This window comes from Aedes albopictus, chromosome 3 (genome assembly GCF_035046485.1).
Source record: "Aedes albopictus strain Foshan chromosome 3, AalbF5, whole genome shotgun sequence".
NCBI lineage: Eukaryota > Metazoa > Arthropoda > Insecta > Diptera > Culicidae > Aedes > Aedes albopictus.
The window spans coordinates 410,606,552-410,631,289 of NC_085138.1; the positions used below are offsets into that span (position 1 = coordinate 410,606,552).

General features: G+C 42.0%; 1 protein-coding gene across 7 annotated transcripts in view; it reads right to left on the reverse strand.

The window, feature by feature from the left end:
* The window catches only part of LOC109426385 (insulin-like growth factor 2 mRNA-binding protein 1), a 274,999-nt gene that overhangs the window by 132,729 nt on the left and 117,532 nt on the right, over window positions 1-24,738 (reverse strand). For 3 of the 7 annotated variants that reach the window (XM_029875598.2, XM_029875594.2, XM_029875592.2), the window contains exon 1: window positions 13,305-14,934. The exons of 3 other annotated variants lie outside the window; for them this stretch is intronic. In XM_029875598.2, coding sequence (XP_029731458.1) covers window positions 13,305-13,411 — 107 coding nt within the window. In that variant the 5' untranslated portion in view covers window positions 13,412-14,934. Of the gene's footprint in view, window positions 1-13,304; window positions 14,935-24,738 lie in introns of those variants that run through there. One more of the 7 variants, XM_062856254.1, reaches the window with a different exon arrangement.

A 24,738-nucleotide genomic window follows, 5' to 3' on the forward strand; every position in this document is an offset into this window, starting at 1 on the left:
TACTGCGACAAAATGTAGCATCTTATATGACTTAACAATATTTGGAAAAATAGAAAACAAATCTTGCCACTTCAGTTTCGAACTAATGACCTTTGCGAATGAAACCAGCTGATAATTTTTCAGCACTTGGTTTAGCAAACACACATTGTTGATTATCAGGGTACACAACAAAAAATGAGGACTTTGTAACCATAGTTTAAGTTCTTCCCTATCTTGTAGCTTTTTGGAAATGCATCCGCAGTCAAACACCACCTCTTTCACTGTTATCACATACGATTCTAGATTATGCGAGTTCTTATGCACAATCAAACGAGTTTATTTTTACATTTACGCGATTTCATTCGTAGACCAATGTGAGTTGAAATTGCTCAATCAGAAAAGTACAAAGTGAAGTCATATAATCATCGCAGTACGCGATTATGCGAACTCATTTGACACTTTGCGAGTTCGCTCGCACGTTTATGCACTGCACACTCTAACATTCCCTTTCCATTCCAGCTGACTATGAGGACTTGGCCGGCGCCGTTATCCATTAAAAGTGTATCAGCTGCTTGAATTGCACTTAGAAAATAAGTGTAGTGTTCCATCCCTGATTCTAATTTAATTTATTTACTTCGTCTTCAACAAATGTTGTACAGACTGAATAATCTAACTTAATACTACATACATTATCGTATCACACATTGACATATTTTGCGGTTTACATATCGAAATCATCACAACAAGAACAAAAAAGAAACATGAAAAACTAAACGAACATTATTCTTCAACAAAAAAAAAACATCATGACATAACATATACGTTTTGAGCAATCAGCATTAATTATTCACGGTTTCCAAGTTTGAATAGAACGGTAGTGAAATTCTCGGAATCTTATCCCGGTTGGCCAACTTGCCGTATTCAAGGCTAGGTCCTTGTATTTACATTTCAGTAACACTTTGAATGATACATAATCTAGAAGCTTACAGTCAATTCGCTAAGAAACTAGCTTCACTAAACTCACGCGATCGTCCACAGGCACATTGAGGCATTTACACACCATAGCCTTTACGTCACTCTCCGAAGCCGAGCTATCGATGTTCGACAAAAGCAATGCAAAACAGCGTTCATCTGTTGCTGTTGTCTCGTAGGGTGCTGGACCATTTGAGTTGGGGGTCTGTTCTATACGATCGGTTCCTGTGTCGTTGTTGCAGCTATCGTTCGTTTCGTATATATCGGCAGTGACGACTGGAGTGGAGTGGAGCATACTCGGTAAGGCAGCAGATGCATCATCAGGAATTATCCTGTGTAACGTTTCCATAAGCATCGATACTTGGCTCCTTAATTCAATTATATCAGATCGTGTGGCATTTGCAGCAGGGGATACTGGCGAACTTCGTTCACCCTTTCTACAATCGTTGAGTGCAGGTACACTGAGGATACTGTTCGTATGCTTTTCATAGTTTGCATCTTATGAATCAGTAATTTTTATTTTTTCATCATTTCATAGTTCTCGTATGCTTTTCATACGTTGAAAAGCGAAATCCATAAGACTTGTCGTATGAAAAATCTCATAAGAAGCATCGTATGAAAATCATAAGATGTGTTATGAAACACCATTGGTAAAAAACAACAAAACCTTTTATTGGCTTCTAACCACTTCAACTTCCGAAGCGTCGATGGTCGTATGAGTAAAGCACGCACTCGCCAACCTTGACGTTCCTGGTTCGATTCCAGGTTGCGATTTTTTTTAATTTGTGCAAAATATTTCATAAAAGTTTGTATGATAGTCATACGACATACTTTTAGATTTTATACGTTATCGGTATGGTTTTCATACGTGAGTGTTATGAAATTTATACAGTAACAGTATGACAATAATAATTGGCGCTTTGAATCCAAAATCATAGTTCGTAACTATGATTTTCGCAAGAAATTCTTGTGGCAAAAAATCATAGTTGATTCGTATGATTTTCGGAGTTGCAGTATCCTCAGTGTAGACATTCTTTGCATAGCCATACTATGCCACCAGATATTGCACGCCGTTGTTCCATGCTAATACCAACACATGAAATGTGATGAGAGCTTTTACACGGCCCGGCGCATACAACAAATAGCCCAAATTCTCTATTGTATATGCACACCGCACAGCTCTTGCAAATAACAATTTCTTCACAACTCGAATTCATCGTTAAAACGGCGAATTTCACAATTCTTTCACTAGAAACACGTCAAAGAATACGGAGACTTAGAACTGGTAGTAGTTTCGGTGATTTTCAACGATAGCAAAACGGTAAAATGTGCGATATATTCAGAGCGTAAAAGCGTACAACAAGCAATCGCGAATGGCGGCAACTTAATTCCCTTTTGGTGATTCATTTGGATCTCAGTACAATCTGTACCAGATCAGATCAATCACGGAGGAGCAATCGTGGACATGTAAAGTCAGTCTAAGCTAAGCTATGCTAAGCTAAGTAGATATTTACAACCAAACAGGATATCAGTCTTGGCTACTTCTACGGAAATGCAGTTTTATTGTAGTTCTCAACTAGAAGGTAGCCATTTCAATGCTCCGATCTGAGCCGTTGACGGAGCATTTTGCCAGTTTTCCCTGAAATCACAGTATGCCATGCACGAGGTAACAATTTAGATTACGTGACCAGTCTCTAGCTCAAGGCTCAAAGCTCAAAACTACTGATGCCCAATTACCCTGTAAAGAAGCTTCGTTGCATGCGTGTAACAAGACCCTCCAGCCCACACCACTGCCTGGGGAACATTCCGTTAGGAATATCCATGCGGATCTCCATTGACACCGTAAACATCCACGTGCAGTCCAAAACAGCTTTGTCAACAGCATTCTTCCACTGACTGACTGGAGTATATCAATGCTCTAAATTTAGCATCCAGTGACATGCCCCGTTCGAGAAATTGCATAATGCATGGAACATACCTTCATACACATTCACACACACACTCTCGGCGGCGGCGGCGGCGGTGTCAAATGCACAATTCATTCACTCGAATGCACGCGCTTCTTCAACCGGTCCTCTGCCGCCGTTGCAGTTCCAGTCATCAAGAATGCGCTTAGTACCTACTGCGTCCTTCTCGCTCTACACGGGCCCAAAAGGTCCCCCGCAAATCAACGCACGTGTAAGAATCGCATCGGAGTAAATTGACCTGAACCGGTGGCATCCGTGCAACATTGTAGGTATGGTACATATAGTCAAGCAGCGCTCACACGAGTTAGGATGGGTTGTTTCGGGGGTTCGGTTCGTTCGGTGTCTTTACAGTTCAACTGTCCTATGCATGGAAGGGAAATCGGAGATCCTTCACAGTAACACAGTTTGTGTGAGTGGTAGCGACGCGGCATGGGAACTTTTCCGTTCCCGGCCCTGTTTTGTCCGGTTGACGAACAACAGTCCGTCCGTATACTGGTCGTTCGTTGCCTAGGTCGTTGCCGTTTTCGGATTTTTTGCGCTTATTTCGGGGACATACCTACCTAACAATGCTAAAGAGGTCCTTTTTCTAAGCATGCCGGTGAACACTCACACCAATAGGTCCCTCATCAAAGCAAACCTCCGTGTGAGATGTATGTGTACGAGTACAAGATGTGTATGTGCGCGAAGCGCACCTTGATTAGGAGAACGAAGAAATCCAGGCAGGCTCTGGATGGCTCTGCCGCGCCGGTTTCCTGCGATTATTTCGGGAAACCTAGCTACATAGCTCTCTCACAGCAGGCAACACTTCGAGCAAGGTGATCTTTTCTCCTTGTTTATCGCCGTGTTCCGGCCGCCGCCGCCGACTCAAGTGCGAAAGGGACCGAAGATTTTTTCACTTCAAATGTCAATCAAGTTTCCGTGATTTAGGATTTTTGTTTTCGATCCTGTTTTCGTCCCCCCCCTCCCCCCGTTCACTTCGTCGGAGGAACTGTGCGCGAAGAAGCGGAGAGAACCCCTTTCAAGGAGCCACACTGCCTACTTGTCGTTGCTAAACGCTGTGGACTGTGTGAGCAATATTCGGGAGATTGTCGGTACCGAAGAACTATTGCTCTGTTCGGCAGAAAAAGGAACCGCCAAAAAGTGTACCCTTCCGCTTCGGTGCGGCACCGCGTCGCCACCTTCATCCTTGGTTCACCTTGTTAACTGTCAGTGGTTCCCAAATTACTGAACATTCTAAATTTGATTCACTTTTTTTTTCAAAGAAAACAATTCAAAATTTCTGGATAAATCATGAATTTTGGTCATCTCAGAACCACCCCTTCCCTCTGTAGATTTTTTAGACAAATCAAATTGTTGCTGAATCTTTACAAATTTACCGATTTAATTTTTAAGTACACATGTAATGTGATGTAGAATTAGTCACGAGCAGACCAATTGGCCTGCGTCAGATGAAGAATCTTTATCTGACCATCGCTACATCTTTTTTGAACATTTAAATGTTACTTCGCAAACTTTGCGTTTCAGGAATCCCCGGTCAACCAACTGGGATCTCGTTACTGATTTGATTGCGGCCAAATTTCATGGATACTCACCATCCATTGACACTCCAAGTGATTTAGATGATGCCGTTGAAACTACAACGACCTTCATCATGAAACCTTTTGAAGAAGCATGCCCTCTACGGTCTGTGAAGATCACAAGAGAAGCCCCTTGGTGGAACTCTGATCTGGCGAAACTCAGGAAACAATGAAGAAAGAGTTGGAACAGACGATGTTCGGCAGGTTCGGAGGCTTTCAGGTTGGCTCGCAAGGCCTACAGGAAAGCTTTCCGGTCTGCTGAACGATCCGGCTGGAAAAACCTTTGTAAAAATGTTTCCAGTTTGAGTGAAGACAGTCGGTTAAATAAAATCCTTGCGAAATCTAAGGACTTCCAAGTGAACGAACTTCGTTTACCAATTGGCGATTTCACTTCCTCTGATGAAGAAGTTCTGGAATGCTCATTTTGCACACACTTCCCCGGATGTGCGGATATTACATCTTCGGATGAACCTGATGTATTTTCTTGTAGTTATGATTCTCTGGCTTTGACGCGGAGTGTATCCGTGATGTTCATTTGGCCAACGTACCTCTTCATGTGAACCAACATGCCCACCTATCTGGTAAATCCACTGTGACTCTTTTACACAAGGTTGATTTTACGATATCAAGAAGGCATTCGCTCAAAAGCAATCCTGCTTGGATGTTTTCTTAGATATCGAGGGTGCGTTTGACAAAGTGTGTTTCGATGCAATATTGGAAGGCGCATGGTATATCTTCAATGATTTCCAGTCACCAAATGCTCAAGAACCGACATCTCTTCTCGACATTGCGTCAAGTAGCGATTAGGAAATTGAGTGTTTGCGAATGCCCCCAAAGGGGCCAAAGGGGAGACTTGGCGTCGCTTTTGCGGGATCTCGAAGCAGTTATGCTATTGAGGCGACGCAATAGTAGCGAATTTCCTACTTATGGCTTTGCCGATAACTACCTAACATTGTTAGTTGATATGTGTATCAGCAGCCTTTCGACCTGATGCGAAGCGCTCTTCAGATAGTTGAGGGCTGGTGTCGGCAATATGGCCTTTCGGTTAATCCATGTAAAACATCTATTGTTCTATATTGCGTCTCTTTGATTCTGAAATCGATGTGACTGAATACGTGGCTGCACGTTGGAGTTATTCTTGATTCCAAGCATTCCTGGACACCTCACATTGAGTTCAGTAATAAGAAAACTTGTATGGCCTTCGGACAATGCCAGCGAACCTTTGGAAATACTTAGGGTCTAAAACCCAAGTATACCAAATGGATTTACACGACTGTTGTTAGCCGAATATCGGTCTTTGAACATCTTGTGTGGCGGCAAAAGGGCGAAGTGAGAACGATCCATTCAAAATTAGGCCACATCCAAAGGATGTGCCTATTGGCGATGCCTAGAGTGTTCTCTTCAACTCCCACGGCAGAGCTCAAAGTTCTCTCTGACTTTGTCCCCCTGCACATTTATCTTAAACAAGAAGCATTTGCTTGCACCTACCGTCTACGGGTACTCAGTCTACTAGAGGAAACCCCTGTGAACCGTAGATCATCAAACTTCTCGTTGTTTCCACTTTTGGTGAATTGGGACAAAGTTGTTCTTGCTCCAAGTGACCTTACAAGTGCTTGTAGGTTTCCATATAGGACATTTTCCACGAAATTTCCTTCCCAAAAAGAGTGGACATTTGATGATCCGAAGAGAAGTATATAGGACGGCATCGTATGTTACACATATTGCTCTCTTCTCGAAGGTCAATTAGATACTGGTGTCTATTCTCGTGAGCTAAGGATACATCAGTCTTACTCACTTTTTTTTTCCTCATCTGTAGAGCCTTTTAACCACTGCGTCCATTATTTAGGAATATTGTGGTATGACCCATATTTAATTTGGTGCTAATCGATTATCCTGTCACAATTGAGCTGTGAGCACTTGGTAGACACTGCACCGGTTTTCAGGCCAAAATCTTTGCGCTTATGTTCGGAGTGCATTCAGCACATCAGCAAAACGTAATGGGAAAAGTTATATGCTTCTGTTCAGATAGCCAGGCTGCTATTAAAGCACTTGCGTCGGCCAACTCCAGGTCGAAGATAGTTATCGCTTGTCGAACTCAAATCGAGGAGCTGTACTCAGCAAACGCTGTTCATTTTATGTGGGTACTTGGCCATTCTTCTATCGCTGGAAATGAAATAGCTGAAGAGTTAGCTCGCACTGGAGCATCACATGACTTCATTGACCCAGAGTCAGCTATTGCGCTTTTTGGGTACGGGCTGGAATTTCGTCGTGCGTCGACCGAAGTCGACTTAACAGTGTCCCGGTGATATTTTGGACCGCTATTTCGTCCGAGGACGACCTTCGAGAATCCGTGCAATCAGCAAGGCCCGCCCTAAGGGCAGTCAAACGAGAGTGAGTGAAGTCGCCTAAGTAAAGTGGAGCGAAACCAACCCGGGGGTCGCCAATAGCCCACCGGAGGAGGGTTCAACACGCTACAACCCAGATCCACAACGAGAACGCGGTCCACGCGCATAGCCAACTATTCGCCGTCATCGCAACGAAGGTACCAAACGCCATCGTCAAGCCGTGACGGCCACAGCATCGAGTCGACGAGGATAAGTAAAACCTGCGCAGGTATGTGTTAGTTATAGACATGGTCATGATCTAGTGAATCTCCCGTACCGAAACTCAATCCAAATCGTCCAACCCGAATGTGTAATAAATCCGAGAATGTTCTTGTAATCTAAAGATCGAGTAGTTTTCCGTTCAGTTTCGTTACGTTCAGTGCAGTAAAGGACCAGTTCACTCCCTTTGCAAAACCATACCGTATTCCGATTCCGTGTATACTTCGATCTTCGATTTCTTTGAGAAACTTCTCCTGTGGTGGATTGGACGGTTGAATAAGTCTGAGGTTAGGTTTGTTACGTATACGAGTTTCAAGCAATTGTGTTCCATTTAGATTTGAGCCAGCGACCGTTCGAGTATCGTGAGGTGAAAATCGATATTAGTTGGGCAAATAAAACTGATCGATGGTCTCTCGAATCAAGAGAGTGGCGGTTAAGCCATCGATTGTCTTCAAACCTCGAGTAAAAGTCGCCGAACGGTTACAAGTTATATTTTTGAAGTTCTTGTGAATCATGAATGCTTCCAAATGAATTTCAAGCTATGGTAGGACATCACAAATGAACACTAAAAGTATGATGACCACTTAGACATAGCAAGCCTTAAGGTAAAGATATGACGAAGCCACACCTGGAATTTCAAAAGCACAAATCTGAAGAACCGCATCTTGGTTTTTGCTGAAAAGTTGATCGATTGGTTATTTAATGGTGGCTACCAATCAATCAACTTTTCAACGCAAACCGACGTTCGGTTCTTCAGATTTGTGCTCTTGATAATTCGAGGTGTGGCTTCGTCATTGGGTCTTCAGTTAGCCTAGTGGTTAATGCTATGGATCGCCAAGCCGGCTGGTTCGATTCCCGTTCCGGTCGGGAAAATTTTCTGGACTCCCTGGGCATACTACAAATTCATGCAATGGCAGGCAGAGAAAGCCCTTCAGTTAATAACTGTGCTCAAAGAACACTAAGTTGAAGCGAGGCAGGCCAAGTCTCAGTGAGAACATAGAGTCATACAGAAGAAGAAGAAGGCTTCGTCATATTTTTATCTTAACGAGAGTGGATGAGAACCGAAACATCAGCCTGCAGCTGTTTTTCGTGTTAATAAATGTAATACCAAAAAAGGTCAATTTTATAAATTTTATTTACAGATAGCTGTCCCGTCAAACGTCGTACTACCTGCCTACTGTGTTTTACGACATGCAGCTCTGTAGAAAAATGCCCCACGAAATGGAATTTCAAACTTTGTCGTTTTCGATGCGTTCCCGGTCGATTATCCCCATTATTTTTTCGTACGAACACGTCGGAGCCCTGCACGAATGAAATACTGAAAGAATGGTGTAGTTCCGTTGGCCCGTTCCTGAGCCTATTCGTGACATACAAACACCGTTCAGTTTTTATTTATATAAATAGATCATCTCACTATTAGGGACTGGAATGACGTGAAAGTCGACGAATTTCAAATTAAACCCATCTATGCCAAAGGTTCAGCGCAGTTATTAGAACGCTACTATTGTTGTAGTTTTGTTATTTCCCAATACTCACATAGGACTTTAAGTTAATCACATCAAAGCTGTTCTAATTATTGAGCTCAAAGCTGTTAATATAATAAAAAGGTATTGATGTGATCCGACGATGTTATGATGTAGAGATATATAAGAGGTGGCTCATGATCCTCAAGGACAAGGTCGCAGGAGTACCAATAAGGAGGTTTTACATTCTACTCTAATTCACTCGAATACCAGGCAGGAGATGCTTGGAACATGTTGATCTATTACATACTCGTTTACTAGCTTTTTACCTGTAGGGATAAACGTCTAAGTACTACGACCATCAATTGAACTATTGTGTAAGACTCAGTTGCTTTATGCGGTACATTAATTAGTAATAAGAACTAGCGGTTGCTTTATGCCAGATTTTTTCCCCAGTCTGGAATAGCTTCCAAAATAAAAGCTACTTCCTTCTTGGAATGTGTATTCTATTCATATTTATATATCATCAGATATCTCGAGGAAACATCATGCATTTACCAAAATAACGTTCTCTCTTCCTAAAGAGAAAACTAGACTCAAAAAGTAAAAGTTCCGAGTTTGAGGTAGTGAAACCATAGAACCGACATTTTTCTGATTGAATCTTTTTTGAGCTTCAATAAAAATGTCAAAAAGGGCTGTGCCTGATTAGCAATCCTGAGTATACACATAATTCGCATTTGCTAAATTTCAGTAGTGTGTTCGTGTTTTTCACACTTTGCACGATCTTTTTGACAGGGATATTGTAGGTGCAGTATGCCAGATTGCTTGCATTACGTTTTTCCTGTTTTTTTTTCTGCTCCATCGATAGAGTGCTTGAAGATACTCCGCATAAGGGTTCTGGTCCAAACAAGGTACCCAGTTATCCCTTCCTAGCTAGCTGGTCCACAATTTCATTGCCTGCAATTCTACAATGGCGTGGTGCTTCAAAACCATCATAAAACCAAGATAAAAGGAATAAGGTTTTGTGACGGTTAGCAACCTCTACAAGACTAATTAGTCATCAAAATGTTACTTTGGAGCCCCACGGCCGAGTTGTCTCATGTCAATATGGATTCCCACAGAACATGGGACAGCTACACGGCAGCACAGTTCTCATTTTTGATCTATCTGAATAGAATACAATAGATCCTGATCGAACCATTGATTTTCCGGATTCCCATACGTTCCGATCATGAATAGAAACTTTGTATGGTATGTCTATGATGAATTTTGGTTACACCCAGTCTTCATTTTATAATACTAATGGATTTTCAGTAACAGTAGGTAAAGATTGCCAAATGTTCTGCTAGATCGCCATAAAAAGATTTTCATGCATCCTTTCGTTTTCAAGGCACTTTTCTTCACGTCTATTTTCGAAAATATAGTACAAGGGTAGCGGATACATTGAGGCTTCTTATGTGGTTTCACCTAGTACTTCAAATATCTTCTGTTATAGACAATAAACGTTGAAGTATAGCCAGCACTCGTTGGACTGTTTTGGTTTAAAAGAGGCATAAAAGACTTTGGGGTCTAACAACAACTGCCAGGTAAATCCAATGAACTATCCTGAGTTTTAGCCCTCACTTTCCCCCGTTCACTCTCCGACAGGCCCAAAGAGCAGCTGTCGCCTTGTTTACTGTATGCTCTAAGTAGATGATCTCTCCAGTTCAGTTTATTTGATCTAGTTATTTCTCCCTGAAGGAGAATGTCAACCGTAGTCTATCCACAGACGTATAAAAGCAAGTTTCTGAAGCAGTTTTAGTGAATGTGCCGTTATTGTCCTTTACATTACCTAGGCCATTTGAGTGTTTCTTAGAAAATAATTTTTAAGGCCTGGTCGCTTCTGGAGTATAAAGTATAATTAGTTGCTCATAGTGAACACGTAGCGAAAATGCGTAATAAACACGCTTCCACTGTGTCTGCTATTATTTTCCTAAGCTAAATTACTTGAATATTTGAACTTTAACACGTATTTTTTTAATTATTCCAGAGATATTCATGTTACACAATCTCCAGCAAATTTAAAGATTCAAAACATTTTGAAGAAGTTTTATCTCTGATATGAGTTTTTCAATGTAGTCCAGAAAAGGTAGTAAATAAGTTTTTCATTTTCGTTTAGCTAATCCAAAACAAATCTGAGTTGAGTTAGTTTTTATAATCTTTGACTTTAGAATTACAGTATTGTTCCGATTTTATCACGCCCCATTTCAAAACTGCTTTTAAATATTCTACAGTCCTTGACTTGGGTAAAAGTTATGTAACTGACAGGTTTACGTTGAATAATAAATTACAAATTACAAATTACAAAATCTATACTCATTTTTAATATTTTTAACGTCGCAAAACGCGTCTTCAACATTTATCTATAAGAAGAGGGGAAGCACTTGTTCTCGAATATAACAGCATTTTTTTGAAAAATCAAAGACTGACGCGTTAAAATCGGAACATTACTGTATATACTTTGAAGATACTAGCAAACTTTAGACCCTAGAATCTGGAGTCATCCAAAAAAGGCTGAAGTTGTTTGAAACAATGTGAAAAATACAAATGTTTTAACATTTTGTCAATGTGTGTTACTGGAAAAGCCTTCTTGTAGGAACTTTCTTAAACAATACTGTTTAAGTGTATGCCAGAAAAACGATATAAAAAAATGATTATCGAAGATTTTTCCAAACGTTTAGATTCCTAAAACACATTAGTTAATACTTGATTCTCCTCAGACTTTCTCTAGAGACAAAGTAAAGGCTTATAAAACTTCTGCAGCCTAGTGTCATATTCTCTAGTATTTTATTCTCCGAAAGCTAAACTTATATAATTGTTCGATTCTACCAGAAATCAAAATAGAAAATTAGGTAAAATATGGTATAAACTACTTGACATCCATTTTTGATAAAAATTTAAAAAAAATCTATTAACAAATTGACAAATTTTGCGACTGCTACTCATCTGATATGTGGAATCTAAGATAGCTCATTTGCTTCGCCAGCATTGACTTTAGTATTTTAAAAAGAAACATATATCAAAGCGATTATGTTTTTTCTATGTATAAATAGAATGGTCATCTGGTCATAGGACATGATCTTCTATAAAGGTTCATATAATACTTTTGTAAAGTATAGCTAAGAAATTATCAGAGTCATATCTTCTTTAATATTGTTATACACACTTAATATAAATCGCTGAATCTCGGTTTACAAATGCCGAGATTTGCACAGCCGAGTAGTCAGCTGAATGATTCCATGATATCTCAGCATACAAATGCAGAGATGCAGTATAACACGCCCAGTTGCCAAGGAACCTACGATCTTGCTTGCTGAGTCTCAGCTAAAATTCAGAAACCGAGATTCGCACAGCCGAGCTCGGGAAATAAAACTGAGTGTGTGCATTAGATACGCAAAATTTGAGAAATAATGAGCTTCACATGAATGTGAACTCAGGTACTATCTATGATTCATTCATCATCATCCGGCACAATTTAAAGATCGGGTCAAAATTTCCTGCCCTTCACATCATCTATCTCATCGCATCGCACCACGCCGAAAAGATTATGCAACGTCTTACCTCAAGACCGGCACATAAACCCTTTTTCGAACAAAACAACAATCTCCAGGTTAATAACACTGAAATATGACACCTTCGGTTTTCGCTTCTAGGTTGCTAGGTTCCCATATTCAAATTTACCCTGCCACCTAACCAAAGCTTGCTCGGATCGTGCACTCGGCTCCTCAAACGGCGCAAAAACACGGACGAGAAACCCCCTTTCCAAGTGTAGTAGGTAGGTAGGTATTGTGTTTTGGGACAGATTCCGATTTTAAAAACCAACCTCCAAAATCCTTTCCTTCTAAGGCAGCAGCATCCCATTGCAAACCCCCTACAACACCAACATCAACAACGGCAACCGAGGCCGGAAAGAGGTCCGAAGCAAAAAATTCATAGGATTGAGAAAAAGATCCATTCCATTTGGACCAGAGCCGCCGCGCCGTACCGCACTGATCACGGCTTGTTCGGACCAGCTATGGGTCGGTCGGTCGGATGGAACATGGAAGTCGACCACACTACCAGGGAGGGAAGAAAGAAAGCCTCGAAAATTAGGTATTTTGATGATTGTTTTTTGCTTCAGCAATTTCAGCAGAGAATGAGAGAACAAGAGGCCGGGAAGTGCGGTAGAAAATTTTCGGTAAATACCACGCACCACGCCGCCTTCGCCTTCGCTACCACCATCATCGCATCGCCACCAAAAATCCTAAACTCTATTGCCTACTTCGATCGATGAAGTGCTACAGCGCGGTCCCGTCTCTGGTCCGGGGCCGTAGTAGGCTGCGCTTTCTATCGCTGTCCCTCTTTTGCTCCCGCCCGGTCCCCGGGTGCTCGATAATTTTCATTCAGAGAAGCAGATTCATTCCACGAGTGCGGGTTCTTTTTTCTCGTGGTCTGAGTTTTGGAAACATGCATGCATATGCTTATGGTTGGGCGCAGATTTTTTAGGTATTTTTCCATTGAAAGACTTGAAGGTTAAGACTGAAGGCAGCAAAGAACGGGAATTCATTATGGAGAGAGAGGGAGAGTCGGGATGCGATCGCAGCAACCCACCTCGGTTGCGTTGATCGATCGATCGATCAACCGACGTTTCGCTTGGCTTTCGCCAGGGGTTTTAGAAAGCTAAATTGAGTGGGGACAGTTTAGAACATTTTGATAGACAATTACCTGGCACCGTTCTGCGTTTTGGGCGCATCCAGCGGTGGGTCGAATATCTGCTCTCTATCCTCTTTTGACAGCTCCAGGTCCGCGAACTGGTCCAAGTTGGAAGCCATCGTCGGGCTGTCGGCGAGATGCTCGTGGTCCGAAATTTTGACTATTTTGCTGGGAACTGGGGTATCGACGAGAAAAGAACCGGGACGCCTCTCGAGTGCGTGCGTGCGGGCGGGCGGGTGTGCGTGTGCAGATAGATGTATGTGTGTATATTCCTTTTGTTTGTTGTGTTTTAGATGTCGCGTTGTCGAAGCTTTTTGTGCACTTGGTTGGATCTTTTTTTTATTTCGCTTTGATTAGTCAAACTTGTTTTGATCGCGCGACGATGTGAATTACTCAATGCTTTTCGTTAAAACTTTCATTAACAACAATACACATAACAATAGTGACTTCTTCGCTTTTTGCTCCGTTGGCGTCGTATCAGGAAACGGTGATCTCGATTTGATTTTCGATCGATCGAATGCTCATCACTCACTTTTTGTTTTTTTTACTGCGTTGGACGACTTTGATAAAACTCTGCTACAAACTAATTAAAGAATAAATACTTTCTTTGTAAAACACTTGGTTTAAGGGCAATAATTACGCGCACGAAACTTAACTTTGAAGATTAGGGCCTTACGAGGTGATTAACTCTAAGTAATAATTAAAAATTGGGCGCTGGTGGGCTCTCTACAAACTACTCTTTGATTATGAAGCTTTGCTCTCGGTTTTGCTGAATCCCTTGGATTTCTGATAACCATAAAAATGTTTTCCACTCGATGAAAACAGGAGGCCGTGCCACAGTTCCAAACTGTCATAAACTATTCCGGCCTGGTTCGATTGGTCGAATCCTGCGTCGAATACCCGTATAAACACGAAACACGCTCACGCTGTGGTGCGATGACAACAAACCACGGTGAACCGGAGGCACATAGGACACTTTTGTGTGCGCGACGTAGCGATGCGATAGAAGAATGCGTAGTGGTGTTGCTCCGATTTCCTCACTAGGGAAGGTGTCCCGATTTTGGGCGGCCGATTCACGTTTGGGACGGTCTATAACGGGGTGGCGCTCACGCGCACACTCACGCCTAATTTTTGGGTCGTTTCGATCGCCCGGAGCGATGGCACTCACGACTCACTCACGCAATGAAACGCCGTCCAAAGCACTCTAAGCTCACACAGCAGGCCTTGGGATGTTTTGAGAAGTACGTAGCAGGCGAACCACGTCTACGATGTGGGTTTCCAGTGGCAACGGGACAATCACGAATCACTTCCGATCCACACGGATTTTCTTCGGGCACTACAATACTTTTCGGCACGACTACGATTCGCTGGCTACACTCACGATACGAAGACTTCCCGCGATTTCCTGACACAAGGACACTGCGATTTCACGGCGTAAAATTCCGGAATGATTGCTTGGGACTGGGTGGTTTCTCGATTTCGGGACCGAAAGAGAGGATGTTGGACTTTGGAAAGTTACTAATCTAATCGAAACGAAAAAGTGTGGTGGTGTGTCAGTTGAGAAAAGAGTTCTGCTGCAACGAACGCAGCGGCGGCACTTGCGTGTCTTTTGCTCGAGTTTCCTGTATCAACTAAATTACATCGCACATAAAACTTATGCTCAGACCCGTGGTGGATTCATTTCTTCACGATTCGCCGTATTCTAACCACTACATCTCCACGTCCACCACTACCAGCACGCATTCATCTCCGACCAGCCGTCTCACTTCCTCTCTGTACGAACTCCACAAGCACACCGTCGTCGTAAATGGGAGCGTCGAACCCAGGACGGCCGCTATGCTACACACTGTTTTCGCCGCACCGCCGTGCGTCAACATAACCCCCCTGACACAAACACCCAAAATCCTCACAAACACACCCATCCACATCCACCCAGCAAGCAAGCAAGCAAGCAAGCATAAGCAGCCGGATGAAGAGCATTGCTTTCCATTCAACACACAACACACAAGGGTCAAGTGGGGTAAAATGCCATTTTTCAAACTTTCATCGTTTTCAATGATAATTAGCCTCATTTGTTAGGCTTTCAAAGTGGTAGTAGCAACTAGACAATATTTGCTCGATACTTCAGCCAAAATATTTACTAAACTATTGCATTTTCATCGATTTTTAGCGATTTTAAAAACTGATTCGTAAAACGGAAGTGGTGCAAAACGACCATCTGCCATGGGGTAAGATGCCACTTCATGAAAACAATCAAAAATTACGTCCATCAGTTTTCGGGCATTTCCGACTCCTTTTCCTCCCTCTGTCCGCTTTTTTCGTATACTCAATAAATGGAGTGTTACCCCTCTACCCGCAAAACGATGATCGTAATATTTGAATGACCCCTAACATGGAAAGCGTAGACATCAACAACCATGCGCCTCCATGGGCGCCTCAATCTCGTTGGGAACACTTGGCTGGTAATAAAATCACCAGAAAACCTTAATTGCAAGCACGAAAAACCGGAAGTTGCCAATTTTCATTGGGAAATCAAAAGATTTTCCATGGGTTTGTCGGCCTAGCTTCTAGAAGAATGTTTAATGCAGACATATCTTGACTCCATTCATCTATAGTACTGATCAAGTCCCATTCAGGAATGATTTTATGAGTTGGGCCATTTTACCCCATCTTGGCATTTTGGGCTTTGTTCCCCAACATGGAAACGGCGCGCGGCGGCACCATGCGAGAGGCATTAGAACACACATTCCTTCGCAGCACACCACCAAAACGCGCCTCGATCCGATCGAAGCAAGCCTCGAAAGCAAAAAAAAAACTCACACAAATTTCGGCTAACGCAAAACCTATGCTGCTTCAGCCGGTATCGGACCGTTTGCCATCCACACTAGTTTTTTTCCTTCGTTCAACCCCCCTCGACCTTCCGCCTCTCTCGTTTCACCCCGTTCTCCCCCATGGAACAACCATTCACCGCTCTAGTTAAGGGTATGCGATGTTAGAAATGATGTGACGTTATAGAGAGCGGGCCACCCTGACTTACCAGGTTTGTCCCATGGATTATAGGGCACTGCACTGTTTTGATTTTGTATGGAATTTTGACGTTTGTTTGCCTTGTTGTTTACAAAACTTCTGTAAGATTGAAAGAGAAGCAGAGAATTTCGTGCAGTGCCCTATTGCACGAATATTCACTGGCCTGCTTACTCTCACACGAAATTTGACGTTTGATCGGTGTCGGCACCGCTCAAACGTCCAATTTTCTGTGAGGGTAATACCCCGGACAGACATGTGATACGAGTGTGATTCCTGTACAACGGTACGCAGTGTCAAGAAAATTTTAACAAGACTGACTTGAACTGAGAGAATTTTCAGTATGGCACTCATTTCAAGCGCAATTGTACAGTGATTCTTGTATCACATGTGTGTCATAAGCATAAGTAGGCCAGCATAAATTCGTGCAGTGGACCATAGGGTGTTAAATACAATTCAGACGGCTGGAGCAGATCCAACCGTGAATCATCGCAATGCGGAAATTGTGATGCTTGCTTGGAACGAACTCACCGAATTCACAATAAAACAAATTTTACATTGATATCCGTCGATGAGCCGCCATTGAACTGCTTGATCCGTTACAGTGAAAGCAAATCACATTATAATTTCACTAGAATCAGTCAAGAAATCATACGAAATAAAATATTTTGGTGGGTTTACCGTTCACCCCCGTTAGTTTCACCCATTACACCCTCAGAAGCACGTTCTCTATTTGGGAAATATGTGCTACATCACAAAGTGGAACTCTTGCTCAAAAAGTTGAAGCCTTTTTGACCTCGTATGCTGGTGTAGATGGCATAGAAACGTCAAATTCGTTGTAACATTAATATCAAACCATTTTCAACATGTATGAAACTTTGAATTTTCATTGCTTTGAAATTAAACAAAAAGCTCATAGATCTTTGAACTACCAAGAAGTATAACAAATCCAGTTTTTATAATAACAAACGAATAACAAGTTTGTTATTGGTTTGGTATAGAAACATCCAGTTTTGTTACTTCTTTGCTTTTATCAGAACAAAGTTTTGGTATTTATTAATGCTAAAAATCATTTATGCTCACGAAGGAAAAAAAGTTATGTCAATCACATGGCGGTCGCGAACAAGCATATTTGTGCACTGACTTTTATATAATTCCTTTTTGAGATTGTACTACGCATACTAACATAGGACGAAGCAAATCAGAAGCTAGAAATGATCAAAATTGATGAACTGATTAGAACAAGCCTAAACTACGTATTCGGACTCTAGGGCGTTTTGGCCAAAGTCTACGTTTCATATAAAATTTAAAAAATGGTGTATGGTCAAAACTCTACGAGAGAGGCGGGGATGGGGATCTGAGATGGCTAAAAATGAGCCCATTTAAATCAATATCATATAAGGCGAAATTCTTCTTCTTTATTACATCTGGATCTGGTGAAGCATCAAATGTTATCTGTTGATGTGCCCATAATTAAGAAATCTCTTCAAAAAGGGGCGCTGGGGCGTACATTTTTTTATTTACTGCAGTGGAAGAAGCAAAATTTTTATATATATAATGTCTCCAGAAATTCCTCTTAGAATTCCCCTCCAGATCCAGAATCGACACAAGATTTCACACAGGAGCTTTTTATGGAGTTCCTCATGGAATCCCTCAATTGATTCATTCTGTGATTTCTTAAGGAGATCATCCAGAGACTTTACTAAAAAAGAAATAAATCTTGGAGTAGATACTATTTTTGTAAAAAAAAGTTACACTGGTACAAATTTCTGCAGGAAATCCACAGAGAACTTGTATTCTGGACATCTTCGTAACGTTCCCAAAGGAACGTAGTGGACAAAGTATTGAGCAATAAAGACATCAAGAACGCCATTCTGAGTCAGAGAAAATTTCCTACCAGCAGAAGCAGAATTCCACCCTTCAACGAACGACCAGAATGGCTAACGGAAGCGAGGAGATCACACCTGGCCAGCGAAATCCCAGAGTTCTGTTGCAACACGAATGAACCAAGATATGAAGACATTTTCAAAGAGTATGGACAGCGCCCGCGCCTTGAAAACGCTGCTAAGGTCCGGCTGCTTCTACGCAAGTTAAAAAGACACTACACTTTACCGTCTTCAGCCAGAGGCTGCACAGACTGAACGTTACATACTCGAGACAACGGACATCACACATAACACCCAGTGGTCCAATGGAGAATTTTCCGTTTGACGAAAAGTTTTCCACGACGGGTGCGAGAATCGAACCCGCACTTCGAGGCTTACGAAACGCCCAGACGACTGACGCTGCAACCGCACGGCCACAAAGCCCACCAAGTTGAGCAGTCTAGCGCACAAAAACTATGTCAGCAGCATATTTCTCAAGGATCTCCGAAACTTCAAGCTAGACGAGACAGTTTCCGTGCTCTAGTAGCTTTGTGAACGGCAGAAAACCGTTTTCACGTCCGGTATCAATATTTTCAATACTTCAAGAGCCAAGTGGATGGTTTAACTTCATATGCGCCAATGGTGAAAAAGCATTGTAAAGCATCTCAAGTAACCAAAAGTTCAATTAAGAGGGTGCTTTCTGAGCTAAGTTGCTTATCAGAGGTAATTGAAGGCTTACCTCTGATAAGCAACTTAGCTCAGAAAGCAGATGCATTTTTCAGTTATTACGATACATGGAACTTTCCTTATTTAAACCCTAGATAATATTCATTAAGATTGTAAATTAAAATTTGCCTTCTATAACTTTGATCATATAGTTGTGTTTGCTAAACATGAGAATTAAGACTTTATTAGAACATCAAGCTACTCAAATGAACTTCTAAGAACTTGAAAGTTCCGATAAAGTTCCAAGTAGCATCATAAGAAGCTTTCAAGCTTCTAGAATATTTGTGCGAATTTCCAGCAAAGCTCATTGTTAGTCTCTTAAGCAACCAGAAAGTTCGATTCAGAATAACATTATCTGATTTTTGTGAAACTTGTTAGGGTATTTTGTTATCGGAAGTGGAACGTTTGGTTACTTGGGATTACAACACTCAAAGCTTTCAAGCGATCAATTCTAGGGCTAGGATTCGTCTGGGGATTCATATGCCGAGAGACGTAGACATTAGCGTAGTTCAAAAAATCGTTTTTGCTCCACACTGCTTATTCGATTCGTAATGAGATTTTATGCCTTCTCCCAAAATTTGGGCTCATTTGGTTGAAAATTGAGACTGCACAAGCCCTTCAAAGTTTGTATGGGAATTACTATGGGAAAACGATGTTTTTCATTCAATCGACCGTAGTATTTCCCCAAGTGCCCTAGAGCGTTTGTTGACCCTTGGTACTTCTAGGCTACTCTATCAGCTACAACTTTGCCGAAGACAGCATTAAAATCGCATGCCTCATTAATTAGTTACCGATTTTTATCCAGAATTAAAATCTTTACTCATGACGGTTAAACTAATCGATGGGCATCACTGCATTTTGCAGTGAAACATAGTAGCCATGATTTCAGTGTGCTATCTTTGGCGCCATATGCAGCAATGTTGCCTGCTGGGAAGCTGGAGGATCTTTGCTAAAGTTTGTCCGGTTTGATACAAATTGATAATATTAATGAGGCGTCTGATTTGAATGCGGTCTTCGGCAAAGGTGTAGCTGATAGAGTAACCTAGGAGTACCAAGGGTCAACAAATCCCCTAGGGCACTTGGGAAAATGCTATGGTCGGTTGAATGAAGAACATCGTTTTCCCACAGTAATTCCCATACAAACTTTGAAAGGCTTGTGCAGTCTCAATTTTCAACCAAGTGAGCTCAAATTTTGGAAGAAGGCATAGAATCTGGTTACGAATCGAATAAGCGGTGTGGAGCAAAAACGATTTTTTGAACCACGCTAGTAGACATCCATGCCAGATTGCCTTTCAAGCTAGAGGCAGAATAATCTAGTGGAAGAGTGTCATCGGATGGTGATTCTGAAGCAGGACATGCACATTGTGGAAAGCAAGGATACTTGTGAAAAGGATTGCACCTCCTGCTGGAAGTGCGGTGATCATCACTGCGCCCGTGGCTGTTCTTTCGGAGACCACTACTGTGTGAAATGCAAACGTCAGAGTCACAAAGAAGATAACTGTGCCAGTGACAAGCCGTCCAATTCGAAAAAGCTGGAAAATCCAAAACCGAAGGAACAGTTGATGTCCAGGTCTATCCACGCAGTACGTAATATCGGCAGCAAGCGCAAATTGGTTCCAGCTCATTTCAACGCTGCCAAGACCCAGCTTCAACATGATTCCGTATCTGACTTCACCGTCAACTCGGAGCAGACATGGAACACAATAGGAAGACCTATAGATTTCGCTACTGAAGAGCAAGCAGTGGTATCATCTGGAAATAGTGACAAGCTTCTCACGGATGTCTGGACGGCTATCAGAATTTTCGTTGCTCTCCTCCTATATGACGTGTTAGGCATTGAAACAATGGATCTGTTCTACCTCTGGTCCATCCCGATCCACAAAGGAGGAAAACCATCTACATCAATGTATGTCCAGAGTTATCTTGGGAAGGCCAGCTGACCACTCTAGATTTGCTCTTGCTGAAAAAACTCCGAACGAAAGACAGAACATCTCGTCGTTAATTCCAACCGGACAATTCAGTGTTCGCTGAATATCTTTAAAGCAGCAAGAACTCATGACAATCCGAACTTATCGTTGAACACAAAGGATCTGTGGATCACAATGTGCTCAGGTGCTTTTTACGCTTGCCTTGATGGACGGCAGAGACTAATCTGGTCTCATACGAATCAGCTTCGATCACGTGCAAATAGCGAAGAACATAAAGCATCAGCTTTGATGTTCAGCAACCGATTCTTCCTCCACCTCTTCCCATTGAAGATCCGGATGAAAGCGATGACATCACCCTGAACCAGACAAACAACCATCTCCTGGACGGCTGAATCCGTTAAAGAATATCCTCTGATTGATCAAGGCTCCTAGGGAGCAGCCTGCCTGCAGCAGAAGATTTCCGTCCTGATGTGCTTTCAGGAGGAAGATGTTTTTATCACAGTTTGTGCTCATGGAGTTCCAAAGTTATGCATGTCACAGCATGATACAAACCAGTCGAGAAACCGTAATGTTTGCCATTGCATCTTAATGGTTTTTCATCGACATTCTTTTCGGAGAAATACCTAGTGAATTTCCTGTCAAGAATCGTACGTGTATTCAACGAAATCCATGTACAGATTGTGCGAATATTGCTGTTTTTTGTTGTTAGATGTTAGCTGTTAGTAGCTTACTCAAAGATTTTTTGATGGAATCGTTGGGCTACCAAGGGAAGTAAAGGGAATTGCAGGAAAAACTCATATCAGAAGCTCATGATGAAGTTTCAATTACGTCTCTCGAGAAAAGGTCTAGTAGAAAATTCTGGCGGAATACATCTATGAAGTTCTTGGCTATCAGAAAACCGGTTCCCGAGGTACGTTATCCTCCATTTGGAACATTTGTGCTATTGAATTCAAGAAGCATCAATCAAAGAGGGCAGCACGGAAAAACATTCACTGATGCTAGGCAGCATCCATTTATTACGTAACGCTAAAATTGACATTTCCATACCCCCTCCCCCCTAACGATTTTTGTATGAAAATCCTAAATTTTTTGTATGAGCCGTAACGCACGGCTGTACTCCCCCTCCTCTTATAGCGTTACGCAATTTGTGGACGGCGCCCTAACGCCAAATTAAATTGATCATGAGCATCAAGCCTAGACATTGTTCCATAAAGCCCTCGTTGCTATTCTAACCTGTTTTTATTCTGTCAAATTTTTCGAAAACATCATCATTATGAAGTTTACAAAAATTGATGGCCTCAAATACCCTTACACCCTTACTCAGAAAATTCGCTCTTTTATCCTTCTATTTTCATCTTACTCACACCAAAGGGTTGTTTAGTGAACAAAATATTGCTATTTTCTATAGCTTAATCGAGAGAGCTCATTTTTCTGAGTATAACGTGAATTTATTGCATTCCAATACCTTTGATTTGATGGTTAAATCAACATTTTCATGGATAAAATGAGAGTTCAATCGATAAAGTTTGTTCGCCCCGAACAAAAAAAAACATACAAACTTTGTATTTTAAAAATTAAGAAATTTTGGATTCCGACTAGATTTTGAGCGGATATTTTGATTATGACATTATTTCGATACTTCTAAAGAACCCAATTGCTTTTTGTTTATATCTATTTTTGCATGTTTTGGTAGAAGTGAATACGAATGATAACATAAGAACGGAATCAATCGTTCCCGAAATCGCTTTTTTCGGATAGGATGAATTTGTAAGCAAAGATTACTAATGGCTCGGTGACCCAATTGCTAATTTGCAAAAAAAAACGACTGCATTTAAAAAATACGCGAAACATAGATGGAAAACGCCGTTCCGTTTAGATACCGCATACCCTTAACTCTAATCATGCATCAAGATTCTAACCTCAAAATTCAAGCAGCGAGCGCCGTCGCACCGACCTACTCCCCACCCTTCCCCATTGAAAATAAATCAAACCCACTAAATCGCTCGCTACCATGAACTCTAGTGCTGGTCGCAGGCAGCGCAGGCGATGAATCAAATCGAAGGAACTCGGGCAAACCACGAAGCCAAGAGAACCGAGAAAAGTTCGTCGCCTACTGTGGCTGCGACGACGGCTACGAAAGCTTTTGCACGCACAAAGATTCGCGAGATCGCTGTTCGCGCCTCGCGCTCTCGCGATCGCGATCGATCGGTGCGACGTGACATTCTCGCGATTCTCGCTAGGCACTCGCACTCACTCGCTCGCGAAAGATAGCCGCGGCGGGTGGCGGTGGTTGATCGAGCATCTGTGGGTGGTGGCAGCGGCGACGGCGGGGGATAGAGCAAGATGAGCGATTAGCGTGCGCGATCGTTCCGCGTGGAGTACATAGCGCGGCGCGGGGAGTTGAGCACCACTCAGGCTAGAATCTAGCAGCGACTCGCGCCGCCGCGCGATAATACGGAGGGAAACCAACAAGAAGTAGACAAAATGCAAATGGCGGAATTGGCACTTTGAGTCACCGTACCACCGTAGAAGCAGCCGGCAGCGATGGTGAATAGAATGGGGCTCGCTCTATGCTCTATACTAGCTGCGTGCGTGTAGGAGATGATGTTTTTTGAGCAAGATGACTTATAATGGGAAGAAGATGGTGTCAAGCGCGCGCGGTTCGGGCGGAGGTGGGGCTTGCAGAACAACTAGGTATAGATTGAGATGTTTGTTTTGCGAAATTTGCTGATATGGCGTTAGATAGATGATTTGAATCGGGGGTGCAATATGTGATGTACGATATTGAGAAAGTTGACTTTTGTTTGATTTTGATTATTGTATGAAGATATTTAGGCTTGCGAAAACCATTTCATATCTGAATAGTCTATAAACTTTAAGACAACATCATAAGATCACCAGATCGATAATATTTGCTTTTATCGCTGATAATCCACAAAAAATAAATGATGTCTCATTTTTACATTTCTAATTTTCAATTTTCACTCATATTGGTGCTTCTGACGAAACTAGTAGTAACTGTTAGATTGATTTAAAAAAATGTCAACCTCATCAGTATTTCTTAGGATATAAATCATAAAGTTGCACTTTGTACGGCCCCAAAGTGGAATTCATTGGGATTTTCTCTCCCGGGTGAAAATCTCTTTGCGTGCTTCGTGTGGCACTGCGTGCGGTTTCTTGACAGTTAGAAATAACATTTAGGATATTCCAATATCCTTCTATCTAATAAGATGGGAAGATGTCTGATTCATGATGATGATGGTGTAAATCCAAAGAGCAGAATTTGAAAGCATGGCATGCCTGACATCAAGTGAGCAAAGATATGATCAAGTCCCCAGTTCATAACACGAAGTAGAATCTGAGATTCCGCAGCATGTCACGCTAAGAAGTTCAGTTAGAAAGCTAAAGTTGAGAATTTCTTCTGTTCTTTTTTAAGGAATTTGATCTAGGAACTTGAGTTTAAAAAAGAGGATTTCCAAAAGAAGTTTTAGGGAGAATCCAGTTCCTTCTGGTTCCCGTTTCTTTTAAAGCAATCCCTTAATGAATTCCTGGAGAAATTCCGAAGTTAATTCTAGGGGAATGCAGCATAAGCTCTTAGATGAATCTAAGAATAATTGATTCCAGGAGGATCTCCTGCAGAAATCTCAGCGGGCAGCGGCTGTAGCATTAGCATTAGCATTAAGCGAGTCGCACAAATTCGTAGGTGGTACAGTCCTAGACCGCTGTTATGAGGGTAGCCTCCTTCCCGTCTGAACCAAAGCACAGAGATTTGGGACTAAGGCGCTGTCCATAAACTACGGAGACTCTATTTTGGAAATCTCAGACCCCCCCTCCCCCTCGTAGACTTTCTTCCATACAAAATTTTCGAAATTTGTAAGGACCGTAGACTTTGGCCAGACCCCC